The sequence below is a fragment of the Hippocampus zosterae genome, chromosome 2 (genome assembly GCF_025434085.1).
Source record: "Hippocampus zosterae strain Florida chromosome 2, ASM2543408v3, whole genome shotgun sequence".
Taxonomy (NCBI): Eukaryota; Metazoa; Chordata; class Actinopteri; order Syngnathiformes; family Syngnathidae; genus Hippocampus; species Hippocampus zosterae.
Window position 1 is genome coordinate 23,432,626 of NC_067452.1, and position 13,795 is coordinate 23,446,420.

The following is a 13,795-nucleotide window of genomic DNA, read 5'->3' on the forward strand; positions in this document are numbered from 1 at the left end:
GTAATAACACAACTTTTATTTTGAACTTGATGTACACATCTCTTTCTCTCTTCAAGGAAACCACTCTGCACAACCAGATTTTCATCACCTCATGACCACTAGTATGGCTTTCACTGCAAAAACACCCCAAAATAATCTGGGTGTATTTAGCGACCCTGTAGAAGTGCCAACCTTTTTTAAACCCGTTTGCATGTTACACAGCAAAAACGAACCTCCTTGTCGCTTTCTTTGTCAAGTCTCACAGTTTAATCATTCAGTCACCACTCTAAATAACCAATCACCCCATTACACCCTACGTTGGCTTTTTATTGATTACAGAAATATTGCTATGACTCTCATTAAAGAAACACAAACAGGGCAGAATGTGAATAGCTGTATCAAACCTAAACACTTCTCTCTATATACAAAGTGAGACATCATCTATGTACATGCTACATACTGTCACGCACTAGGTGGAGTAGTCCTGACTCGGCACAGACCTGGGATCGCCTCTCACTCCGAATTGTTCCAAGGTCAATGCCAGAAGACCGTGACACGCCAGTCTCTGATCCGAGGTCAGCGCCACAACGCTGCGACACTCCAATCAGTAGCCATAATCCATCTCAGCGATACAGTACATGTTGACACACAAGTTTACTGGTGTGTGAAACGGTTGTGCGCTTGGAGGTTTGTGGCAGCTAGAAATTCAAAACAACAGTGTGTCGGAGTGCTTCAAGTCCCACTAACTTGTGATGGACCAATGAAGCTTCATGAAACACTTGTAATCATTTTGGCAGTCTTGGTTTGAGGATGCAGTGGAAGTTTTATAAATTTCCATTGCACGAGCCTTTTGTCTTCAAACCAAGAGCACATTTTAAAGGAGTCAAAAATGTCTGTGCTTCATGAAGCTTCATTTTCCCCATCACTACCGCTAACTATCAAATGATCTGCTTCAACAGACTATTAATGCACTGGATGCTCTCAAGTTATCATTTGGTGCTGAAGCACGGCATCACATTGTTATAGAATCCTATTTTCATTGATATCGTTGGGGTCAATGCTTATGTGATGATTATTAGCTCACGTGGCATGCAAACACTGTACTCATCTGGTGACATATCTTCTCCAGCAATTTCACATACCACCTGGAAACATGAGCGTGTCCAATACACAAGCATGCTTTAAGATGGTTTTGACTATACGTACACTTGGTAGTCTCACTGGAGTCTAAAAAACAGAACGAGCAACACAAAGAACTGGCGCATCAATGTGGAAAGATCCTTCTTAATTAAGCCTTACAAGGGGATTTCAGGGCAACATATTCTGCTCTAAAGGGGATTCATGGAGCTTCAGCCGCCACCTTGCAGCACCCACAGAATGACAGAAGCAATTAAGTCCTGAGCTCAAGGAATGTGCAACACGTATAGTCACCAACTATTACAGCGGGAGCACAGCAAAGACTGAGAAATACCATTGCTTCTGAGAAGTACAAAGTAAGATCTTATATACAAATAGGAATAAAATCAAGTGTAAAAATAGACACTGCACTTGGAGCTGGTCTTGGAGAGGAATGGGGCTGTCGAATCATCAACTGGTGATCCAGAGGTAAAATTAGGTGCAAAGAACAGTTCCACAACAACACCGGTAAAATCACTTGTGAGTCAAGGCAAAGGGGGCATCTAAGGATAAGCAGGTGAGGACTTGTACACTTTCTTCTACTCATTGTCCTTACAAGGTGTTGACTGGAGCTTTACAGTGTCCAAGATTATAGTGACCTAATATTTTCAATGATCAGATTTTTTTTTGGTTCATTATTTAGAGTTATCATCACTCTACTTATAACCCAACTCTGAGAGATGAGGTACAGTATTTGACAGTGTCCCTGACCTATAGTGGACAGTAAGGTGCTAAAAATGTAATCTGTGTCAACCCACGCTGATATACACTTCGGACTTTCAAGTGAAACAAAAGCGTGTGTGCAGAAAAGTAAGAAGCATGGAGCTAGCGAGTTCAAGCTAGTTTGTATGTGTGTGTGTGATCACATAATAAAGGGCCGAGGTGAGGTGCAATATTTTGAGTTTGGATTGAGGCCGCGGCATTTCAGGACAATAAAGAACAGCGCAGTCTGTTTATGTACAGCAACAGTCCAGAAGAGTGGGAAGAGACTTTAGTGTAGTAAGGAATTCATTTTTGAAACAGGCCCACTGTCACACCTGCGCCTTCTTCACAGTTCAAGTTTTGTTCTGGCCCACCTCAACATTGCCCTCATCTGGAGAGCAGCGGTAATAGCAGCAGGGAGAATCACCAACTCTCCCACTTTCCACTTTTGTGATCACACACATTTTCTTCAGGGGTTAACGTGAATCTGGATGTCTGTTGCGTATGAACTCTTTAGTCCCAGATCTGTTCATGTTTCTATGTGGACATGGGAATCATTTTTCGTCTTTGAGTGAGAGTGTGTCGCTCCTTCAGTGCGCGTGGTGTGGTCGCATAATGTTTGTGTCTGATAGCACTGCTCCTCCGGTCGTCGACCTCCTCACTTCTGGGGCCATCCGCACACTAGAACAACACACTCTGCCGTCTGCCCTTCCCCTGAGCTGAGAGACAGACACAGACAAACATGTTGGGCAAACAAGCAGCTGTCACACTAAGACCATCACGGGAAATACAGGTACCAGACATGGAAGATTAGAGCAGTATGTGATCAAGCTCATTTTATTCCCACATCATTTCTGGATTGCCAGAACTGCCTCGACCACATTTGAAAGTTGTCGGTAAAATTTGGGCTGCAGGGATTAATGTGGGGGATTAGCTATCATTTTGGGATATGAGACCCACAGGCAAATTTGTCAGTTTCAGAGACAGCTTCATCCTGGGTTTTCTTTCACACTTATTTTGTCATCTTCAATGGTGCTAAATGTTAAATGCTGATAAGTTTTGGAAAATACATTTTCATTTTGAAAAAAATAGATTTTCATGTTGGGGAATACAAAAAAAAAAAGATGAAAACATGTAACAATTCACATAAAAGCAAATATCGGAGCAAACCAATGGCGAACAATGTCCTGTATTACAAAATTGTAATAATTATCTAAAAAATACATACGAATAGTAGTAGTTGTACTGTCTATTTTGTCCCAATACAGAAAACCCCATGTAAATATACTTACGGGCATCATGTCAAACACCGCAACAAAAGCCACACCATAACCATGCTTCCAATTAAGAAGACACACCACTTCAGGCCCTTACCTACAGGCTCAACAAAAAGACTACCTCTCTCACTGGAGAAACCTAAAAAGGACTACACATAAAAAGAATCAAATGACTCCCCATCAGATTCCTTCCTTTTTACCCATACACTGCTGTGTCTTTCAGTCCTGACAGAAAGGCTCGGAGCAGGTTTTCTCTTAGAACAAGAAGATGACGGTCAAAGTGAAAATTGAGATGCGGGAGCAGGACGTGCAATGTGAGGAGCCAGAAAGGAGAAAGAAAAGACAAGCGTGAGCAGTACATGAGCGCCTCCTCCGAGGAGGGATGAGAGGTTAATTGGCTCATTAACTAGGACACACATACAGACAAAATGTGGCAAACAAAGAGCATGGCGAGGGGAAAAGCGGCCAAGTGACACGTCAAATGGAAAGAAAAGGAAACATGATAGAGACAGTGTGAAAGAGACCGTATTTACCAGAATGGTAGTGGCCACTCAGCCAGTGGAAGTGGAGGAGAGATTGTGACTCTGAGGCCTGGGATTGGCTGCTTCTCTCTGGAAGTACTGCGAGGGTGCGGAGCCTAGCTTATGGGCCAGGGCTTTTTAGGGTGACGAGTCGGGCATAAAGAAGTATGTGGAGTAGGGAGCACAAGGGAGACAGAAAATATTCAGGAAAAAGATGAACATTGCGATAGAGAAAGGAATGGGTGCAGAGACAAAGCAAGGGGGCAGTTTTTAAGGACAAGACGGCAGAGACAGAAAGAGATAAACAAACACACACACATACACGCAGTGTGAATTTGTTGCTTTGCTTGCGTGCGTTTTCTGGGTTACAGTTCTTGATGTAGTGCTGCGGTCAAACTGATTTAACCTCAGCCACAAATTTGATTTATTTACAAACTTACAGTCATTTGTAGTAAATCTACAAATTTAATAGCCCAACACAAGTAGTATTAGAAGGCACCATTGTTCTTGGAGAGCAGCCATTTGGGAATACATTTGAGGTTGAAAAGGCCAACTAGAAGAGCCGGTCAGCTTCTTTTCTGATTATTTGCCCGTTTCTCAGCCAATGGGTAGTAACTTCATTACAGCGCAACATCTCAGGCACGTCTTACAGGAGCTTCTGTTCATAGCATAGATTCGGAAAAATGAACGTGATGTAAGACTAGAACATCGTGCTTGGCAAGTATGGCCACACAGCAGCATGAAAGACAACATAAAGCAAAGAGGAAGAGAGCGAAAAAGAGAGAGGAGGCCTGTTCTTGTCCTGTTCCCACTAAGATATCCTCGCGGTTTGACTTTCTCTTCTAGTTCGCCATCTCAAGAGACTTACTTGACTCCTGGTAGGCTGAGGATCTCTTCCCTGGGTCTTTCTGGAGCTGAATGCCTTTTATGGAGAAGATCGAGGCAGCTGAAAACAAACGGCAGGAGGTGAGATGGCATCATGTGTGCAAGTTAGAGCAGGACTTGGTAGCAGGGATTGACTCACTGTCAGCCAGGGTTTGAACCTGCTCGCCAAGAGTTCGGAAATACGCGTGTCGGAGAGCATCCTCAGCCGACACGCGCTTTTTTGCCTCAAACTAGAATCACACAGAGACAGATGAGAGGTTTAAGGCTCACGGTTTATAGGTGTATTTTTCTGAACCGTAATCACTTGTACAGAAAGTATTTTGATTACCTGCAGAAGCACCGAGAGCAAGTCATGACCATCGTTGTCTATCCTGCATGCCAGCAAAAGAACAGAGCGGAGGGGTCACTGAGGTCAAAGTCTTATTGCATGGCACCTCTCACATTGTACAGTTGTGAAATACTGTATGACATTGCACAATCATGATAATATTGTTAAATAGTTTTCTATCTGTGACAGTCTCAATAAAAAAAGAGCCTTTGAATCTTTAAAAGGACAATATTTTCGGGGTTCTTTTGGCAGACATACCGGTTGACCTCTTAAGCGTACACGCGCACCCTTCACGGAAAGGCCGCGGCGACAAACGCAGCGGTCAGTTGGTGAAGCTAAAACGGGTACTGAAACATGCTTCGACCTAGGCTTGTCCCGAATGCACGTTATTACTCTGTTGACTCGTGCCTGGTCAGCTTTTGTCCTGAATGTGCCCCTCCCCCCACCAAGGATATCAAAGGGCAGACTATTTTATAAGATTATCCCATACGCTTATCTTGTGGTTTGAGTATGTTAAGCAGGGGTGCCCAACACGTCGATCGCGATTGACCAGCAGCCCGCGGACTGGTCCCAAGTCGATCGCGAGGTTTGCATAGGGACATGGGGGGGGGGGGGGGGGGGAATACATAAATAAGATTTGTGTCTGTGTGCTTGTTATTGATATGACGTGTGTTAGCGCACATTGCACACTAAGCATCCTATCAGTTTCACTTTCACAAAGCAGTCTTTAAAAAATGAAATAAAATTAAAAAACAGACCACCTTTAAAGTGTCAGTTTTTTAGTATTATTATTCTCATTCAAAGTTTATTTCAAGAACCAGTCACTGATAGGACTGGCAGGGAATGTGAATCCGGAGTGCCAGGAGAAACATTTTGAAACAGTACATGTACGTACAATAGTTTCTGCACTTAACACGCTGCAAAAGTGCGTCCCATGCCTCTGCGTCAGGTCTCTATATAAAGAAGACAGCGATTTCCTTTTCACAAATTAACAAACTATTGTATGTACTTTATTTTTCTGTTTCGTTCAAATTCGGGGCCATTATATCTGTTGCCTATCATGGCGTGCGTGAGTGTGTATGCGCACGTGCATTGGTGCGTACGTGTGCATATGCGTGGATGTGCGGTAACTGATCGATCGTGGCAGGTTGGTTGCTTCTAAAGTAGATCTCCGGTCAAAAAAGGTTGGGCACCCCTGATAAGTGTCCATTTGTCTTGATAAAATGGCCTGCGCCGACAATCTTAAATATCAAACATGTTCAATATTTACGACCAAAACTATTTGTGTGTCGGAATGTGTGGGGTCTGAAACAGATAAAGTCTGTTAAAGATATTTTAAAAATCCCTACGTGTGTACCGGGCCAAATGCATCACTGGGCTGAGGACTGTGGGGTGTGGATTTTATTTGGTAGCGATACTACTTAATTGCATGTTGTTGATTGTATTATACTGTACATTTGTTTGGGGATTCCTCTGCTTGTGAGAAGGCACACATACCTGGGAGCATGGTTCACAAGCGGCTCTGCGTTGTATTTGGGAAAATTATGCGTCTTAAACTCTTCACTGGTGCTGATACCAGGCCAGGTCTCCTCTGTCGGGGTGCCTGGGCAAATTGAGACCTTCGTTTATTAATCGGCAAGTCAACACAAAGTCAACAGGAGCATAAAATATATTTAGTTAGGAACAGAAAGATAAGCCATACACTTATCAAGCATGGTGGTATGAGGAAAACAAAATGAACATTTCCCTGCACTGGAATCCCCTTCTAAAGTCTCACCGAGGATGCGGAATATGAGGTGAAGTTCGTCCTCCACGGTGGATCCGGGGAACAGAGGCCTCCCTGTTATCATTTCATAAAAGATGCAGCCCACACCCCTGCACAGTGACACATACAAAAGTAGGGTGAGTGATGGAATGTTTCATAATCCACACACAAATAAATTCATAACAATACGGTTTTAGTGTACAGTGTGCATCTATTGATTGCCATTTATAATGCAACATTGCATCGTTACATAATCTGGGAAAAAGGCATGCCTGTGTCCCTGAGTTCACAAAGTTAGACTACTACCAGGCAACACTTTCAAATAAATCTACTGTATTTTTCAGACACTTTGGAGTGTTAGCTGTACCAGTCAAAAAATACATAGTGAGCAAGAAAAAAAAAAACAAAAACAAAACATAACTCACTCTGGAGTATAAGTCACATGCTAAAGGAGCATATGAGACTGTTACATGCTAGAGAAGGTGGCGATAATGTACCAAAAGTGTTTGCCAACCTCCCAAAAAAGTGTAAGAAGGAGTCATCATACTTTGCCACTTCTTGCTAGCTGAGCATACAGCTTCAGCCACAACCAGCATTTATTATTTACAGCATCAAAAGGCACAATAACCATCCGGGATGCTAGCTTTGGCCACGATGTGATTCAGGATTCTAGTTAAGGTAAGTCATTTTAAACTAAAAATAAAAAAACGTTCTGTAGTTGTAAGCAGACGTTTCAAATAGAAGGGCAAAGTCTTTTGCTTTTCATCAACGTGATGAGCAAATGGGGACTTTGGGTGTCTGAGCTCTAATTTGAATACATTTAATTCACACTGGCTTCCCACCATAGGGATTTTTTTGCATTGTCTGCTCTAACACCAACTGCCCTCATGCATTCCCTCTCTACATCTATCAAGCTTCTTGAGCTCTCTTGCCTGCCACCTCCATCCTCATCATATCTGCCAATATACTTGCTGTCTCTCCTCTGAGTGTGTCCATGCGCTCTCGAACTTTGTCTCCAAACCATCCAGGCTTTCCCTCCGATGAGCTCATTTCTAAACAGTCGGGTCATTCCGAAAGCTAACCTCAACATATTCAACGCCGCCACCTCCAGCTTGGCTCCTGTGTCTCTAGTAGAGAATCTTCTATCGCATAACACAACTTCCTCCACTCATAACTTTTGGACCTGCTTATTACCGCTTTTCAGTTTTGCTTTTGTCCTACATAGTGCCCATTGTTTTCAAATCATATCGTTGTGCATTTGACTTTTGAGTAGGTCACATTTAGTACAACACACTTGATTGATGGCGTCAATTTATCCAGGTCCCCCTTGGGTGCCAAAATGACATAGTCCAGTGTGATCTCTGCCCCCACCCCCCTTCTTTCAGTAGCAAAATAAGAAAGTAGCATACAGAATGAGACAACCTCTTGAAAAAGGCTGCTCTCATCTTTTCCATTGGGAATGTGAATGCCATAAACGTTAGATTTACATAAATATGAATTACAGCCTGTGTGTGTGTGTGTGTGTGTGTGTGTGTGTGTGTGTGTGTGTGTGTGTGTGTGTGTGTGTGCGTGCGTCCGCGTGTGTGTCCTCACCACATGTCTATGGGCGTAGAGTACTCAGTGGAGCCTAGAAGCACATCTGGAGGTCGGTACCATAATGTCACTACTTCATTTGAGTAGGTCTTTGTGGGGACAGACTTGGCCCGGGCCAAACCTTGAAGAGGGGAGAGGAGCACAAAATAATGGCAATAGTGACTTTGTTGACTTTGAACAAGACCATTTTCAATTCATTCATATTTTGACATACCGGTACTCTAAATAGATTGTGCAATTGTGTATATTAGGTGACTTAAACACTCTTAAGCTGCTGGTGCCGTAGTAAATGTTTTGTGATTGATGTAATAATTCCATGGTGTTCCCTGCCTCCATCAGTCAGTTGGGCTAGAGTCCCCTTGGATTCTGAACAGGTTAAAAGGTATGGAAAAGGGAGATTTTTACTCATGTGTTGGAGAATATGTCAGAATGGATTATCGCCACCAGAAGGCAGAACTGAGTAAACTGTTTAACAAGATTGCCATATTGGGTCAATGGCTTTTAGGAGCAATAGTGTGGGTTTCAGTATGTTCGGGCTGTACAACAATGCACTATTTAAAAAAAAAAAAAAAAATGGAAGAATTGTGGGAGTACGACTGTTTGCATTAAAAGTGATAGTCATTACCCACATATCGGACTAGGGTAGCCTATTTGCAATTTGCAACGATACTAGTTGATACTCGAACGACACTAGAATATGTTCTGCGATGAAGGTTTGTGGCATATTTCCACTTTAAACTATTAATATTAGGCAATTATAAACATTTCTAGGAGGCGTCAATTACTTGGGCTCTTTCTCCCCATCAAATACCAGGGGTTTACCTGACAGAGTATATTCAAGTCTTATTTGAGGATTTTCTAACGCCGCCACTCAAGTAAAGCAGGACTGTACCAAAGTCTGCAAGTTTCAGCTCTCCTTTCTCATTGATGAGGAGGTTTTGGGGTTTAAGGTCCCGGTGTAGAACCTTCCTTTGATGGCAGTAAGCCAGGCCTCTCAACAGCTGGAATAAGAAAATCTGGAGAGGAGATGGTAGCAATATAATCTTATTCAATAGCAGCAGAATTCATAGTGCTGACTAACCAAATGATATACCTTGACATTGTGTACACTCATTATGCTCCCACAGTCGTCCATGTACTGCTTCAGATCTTTTTCCTGATGAGAGAATGCAGTGTTGCCATTTAGATTTTTAAAACACCTAACAGTAATCGGACGCTACAGGTGCAGTGCATACACACATGCACACACCCTCACCAGATACTCAAACACGAGTGTCAGGCACTTGTCAGTGTGGATAATGTCATGGAGAGTGACAATATTGGCGTGCTTCAAGTCTTTCAGTAGAGACACTAAACGGAGTAGACAAAGAGAGCGTCAGTCAAACCCAGATAACAAACTCAGCTGAAAAAGCAAAGCGGCTGGCGGCGGTGTCAAACCTTCTCTGATGGCTGTGCAAGGTGCACCCTCTTCATGCTCCAGTCGGATCTCTTTCAGGGCCACTAAGTTGTCTGTTAGCTTGCTTCGCCCCTTAAAAACTGTAGCATATGTTCCCTGGTAAAATAGTCAAAAGTACGATCAATATCAGGAAGGAATATTGAGGTTCATACGGCTCAATTTTGGGCAACTGGCCCATCTCACCTCCCCTAATTTGTCCAGTTTGATGTACGTCTCAAGTTTCCCAAAGCCGATTTCAGACTAAAAGAGAAGACATTTAGGAAAATGAATACATGTAATCTTACCGTGATCACTACAAACTGTCTGTTTTGGAACACCTGAAAATTGTGGAAGATTAAATTGCCCGTAGCAAATTCTGTAATTTCTATGAGATACATTTCAGTGTTTAAGTTGGGGCAGGCGTATTTCCTGTAAATCCTGCAGTCCTGGACCCAGACTGCCAAAAAACACAAATGTTGCCTTTCACATTGTTAGTGTGGTGGTAACTATTTTTTTTTTTAAATTTATGATGCAATTTGGAACTCATTTGATGCCTTGCTCTAGACCTCCCTGACAGTAGCAAGGAAGCAGACTCGCATCGCTCCAACACCTATGCTGCTTGTGTTATGTACTGTATGTCTGTGCTGCAGCATCATCTCGATTTCTCCAACACTCTCAGTGTGTTAACTGCCTCTTCAACCTGAGCGTAAGCTGACACATTTCAAGACACAAATACAAACAGTCAATGCTGCACTGTTGGTTGCCAGCGCCTGAGGCAACTCAAATATTCTTGCCCCATAAGCAGCTGACCTAGAGCATGCGTCTCATCTACTCGTACACGTTTAAGCTTTTGGGGTGCCTGACATCAGGCTTCTGTTTGGAAATGCGGAACCGTGCCAAAACCATAGCGTTGATAGTCCCGGTGTAAAAACCTTTCAAGCGATGCATATTTGATTGCATCATAAGGATGAATGATTAAGGGGAGAAAACCCAATTTTCTAATTGTAAACATAGGCCATGGAAAACTGGTCAAAGAGTAGAGCATCCAGATGCTAAAGTAATACAGTACATAGCATTTATCAGTATATGGAAATGGATGAATTCATTACGTCCAAATGAAGATAATAAAGACATGACAGTATAATGCCCTCTTCCTCAACTGGCGGACCGCGATCCCCGACCGGACCGCCGACCTCCTCTGTCCGGACCTCCTCTGTCCGGACCCTCGGCAAATTGTATAAAATAATTTATAAATTGATTTTTACGTTATACATTTTATATTTGTGGACTATTATCTGCGCATTACCGCGATCGCTTGTTAAAATTATCCGTTGTATTCTTTGCGTGCACTAACAGATGCAATGCAGAGGACCGCGACAGCGCGACTTTGTGTATATAATATTTGACTCACTCGAGACCCTGCCTGAGCAGGGCATGTCGGCGATAACGATGCGCTGATTGGCTCCTCTGAACCTAAGGTGTGTTCATACATAAGCGTCAGCACGCATTCAAAATGGATGATTGTGTCAGGAAACAGACGCATGCGCGACACCACATTGTGCTCTCATCTTCAGCGCAGGAGAGTCGCACACAGACAATTAGACAAAACGAATCGCGGGAGGTTTCGATTGTGTGCAGTTCTGCTGCCGTCTACTTTGCAGCTGTTTAATAGCAGAACACCGCAACATGGTAAATGAACATCCCAATGGCGTCCTCAAATAATATTTGCGTGCCTCAGACATTGCATTCACCTTTAGTGGAAGAACAGCACTGCACATTCCTGTGCTCCCTTGTGTCAGTATTAAAATGGTTCTTAACTCCTCTTCTGATATACAGTATTTTTCAATGATTTCAGAGGGGATGTGAAAAGGGGAATTGTACAAATGAAAATAATATTTTTGTTTTTATTTTTAGTATTTATTTTGGTAAAATGAGTATTTTGATTTGCTTTTGTTAAATTAAGGGGGAAAAGACAACTACTGTTTAACAAAGTTAAAGTAAAAAATGTCTTATTTCCCTAAAAGGGCTATTTCTATTATTAAGCTGGCACAACCTAACAAAATAAAAGAGTTCCTGTGCCTCAACACAATACCTCTCATTATTTGCTGTGTACTGGCAAAGTGAATAATTGTTATTTTCATGCACCCCATTATTGGTTGGTTGTGAGGAGTGTTGATTTGTATAAGCTTAGCTTGACCATATTAAATGGGCATATTGCCCTGCTCCCCATGACCGTTGTGCATGGGACCGGACCTTGGTCTTTTAAAAAAAAAAAAAAGTGGACCGACAGCATTTCTAGTTGAGGACCACTGGTATAATGCATGTCCCCTGGTTTGGAGGTCATGAATAATAGACGGCTGCAGCTATGTCATGCTGTGGTACCCACGGACCTGCCAGTGTTTATCCCACTGTCACTTCCCGTCATCTGTCAGTCTCTGTCAAGGATGTTTCAGGCAAGTTTTTATCACTTGGATCCTCCAAAACTGACACAACTCTCACTCCCGATGCCAATATAAATGCCATGGCAAGGGGAGGGCTCTGCAGTGAGAAAGTGGGCTGATGAAATATGATCTCATCAAAGGTGTGTCTGTAAGACAACTAACTTCACATGTGTATGTATACCGTACATTACTGCCAACACAGGCCTACTGCTGCAGCACAGAGTAGGAAGCAACATCCTGCTGCTTGTCCATTTCTGTCTGCTGTGGCTCATCTAACCTGAGCCGATGCGGGCTGTTCTCCAATCTCAAGTACATTCATTACCATTTTCTGTATTTCAGTGCACATCTATTTGTGCGGGTATACATGTGCGTCTGACAAGTTCATTTCACCTCCAATGCTCTGGTGTGGGCTCAGCACATTTGAGCAAAACAGAAGCAACATAAAACCGAGCGAAACAATGAAATGTAGTGTGTGCCGGGAAGAGAGCCCCCATTACCACACTGTGCCTTCATTTATGCAGTAAATAGCCCTCTTCTGTGTGCAGCTGATGAAGTGAAATGGGGAAAGAGAGTTTTCGATGAACAGTACTTGCCAAGAAAAGAGGTGATTATTAAGAAGGGTGGCACACTTACATTGAAAAAAAGTGGCTATGAGAGGTTATCAGCCTTGTGGTTTGAGAAAATAAAGAAACAAATATATAAAAACAATCAAAACCTTCCTTTCTCGACCAGTCTTGCTCACCTTCTTCACCAGCCTACTGTATTGTAAATAATTGATTATGAAAGGCAACAAGCATCCAAGAAATCTGATAGCAACCACCTTTGCTTGAATGACCGGTACAGTGAAGAGAGATCCGATGACGGTTTCAAACAGACACACGTTACGTGACACCTGACACATGCTGCTGGTTTTGGTCACAAAGGACAAGCACACTCAAAAGTCCAAGGGCCATTACCATTTGTGTGCTTGCCATTTCTTGGCTTACATTTACCGATCACAAATGTGACTAGGCAAGCACACCAACTCATTTTTAATGTGATCCGTGTGAGCTGTATAAACTAAATAAATTCTGCTTCTATTGAAAGGAATACCAGCGTGTTATCATTTGTGCTTTTGGTGACTTTGTTTCGATAACATTTGGTTTGTTTCATTTTTCTGTCACATTTTCTCTTGTCTGCTCATTGGGTTTTTATTTCCACTGGTTTTCGTCAGCCCTGTTCCTTGTGTCGGCCTATTAGTTCGCATTTTTGCTCTTATGTTAATCTAATCGTGTTATGTTTTGTTTTGTTTTATAGTAAGGCTCATCATCCCTGTTTCATATTGTACAGAATTAGCAAGCTTTTGATTTGACAGTGAAGTTTATCACGGCTTTGTGGTTTTTTAATTGAGTCCACATTTCAATAATTAATTTTTCAAACAGTGTTTTTAATAACACTCCATTACGAATAAGCCATGCTACCAATGTAGGGGGCATTTGTGAGGTAATCTTACATTCAAATCTTGCTAGCACACCGCAAACTGCCTTTAATGAAGTCTGCTTTCATCCCTTTCTGCATCTTTGCATCTATCATCCTTCCTCCCTTGAAGGCGTCCTGTCCTGGTGTTTCATCCTGCGCTGAATAATTGATCCTCCAGTACATTGTGTATAAACAGCAGCCTGAAATAAGTCAAAGTCGCTCAAAAACGCGTGTC

At 42.5% G+C, this 13,795-nt stretch overlaps 1 protein-coding gene across 8 annotated transcripts in view; it reads right to left on the bottom strand.

The window, feature by feature from the left end:
* Position 1: 1 nt before the first annotated feature.
* Positions 2-13,795, bottom strand: part of LOC127595604 (cyclin-dependent kinase 17-like) — a 45,667-nt gene continuing 31,873 nt past the window's right edge. For 5 of the 8 annotated variants that reach the window (XM_052057225.1, XM_052057231.1, XM_052057227.1 and 2 more), the window contains 12 exons: positions 9,866-9,922; positions 9,664-9,778; positions 9,482-9,576; positions 9,320-9,382; positions 9,119-9,242; positions 8,227-8,347; positions 6,646-6,743; positions 6,366-6,471; positions 4,869-4,911; positions 4,680-4,770; positions 4,524-4,601; positions 2-3,789 (listed from right to left, as the gene is read on the bottom strand). In XM_052057225.1, the coding sequence (XP_051913185.1) occupies positions 3,686-3,789; positions 4,524-4,601; positions 4,680-4,770; positions 4,869-4,911; positions 6,366-6,471; positions 6,646-6,743; positions 8,227-8,347; positions 9,119-9,242; positions 9,320-9,382; positions 9,482-9,576; positions 9,664-9,778; positions 9,866-9,922 (1,095 nt within the window). In that variant the 3' untranslated portion in view covers positions 2-3,685. The remainder of the gene's footprint in view (positions 3,790-4,523; positions 4,602-4,679; positions 4,771-4,868; positions 4,912-6,365; positions 6,472-6,645; positions 6,744-8,226; positions 8,348-9,118; positions 9,243-9,319; positions 9,383-9,481; positions 9,577-9,663; positions 9,779-9,865; positions 9,923-13,795) is intronic. The other 3 variants (XM_052057228.1, XM_052057232.1, XM_052057226.1) reach the window with 2 other exon arrangements.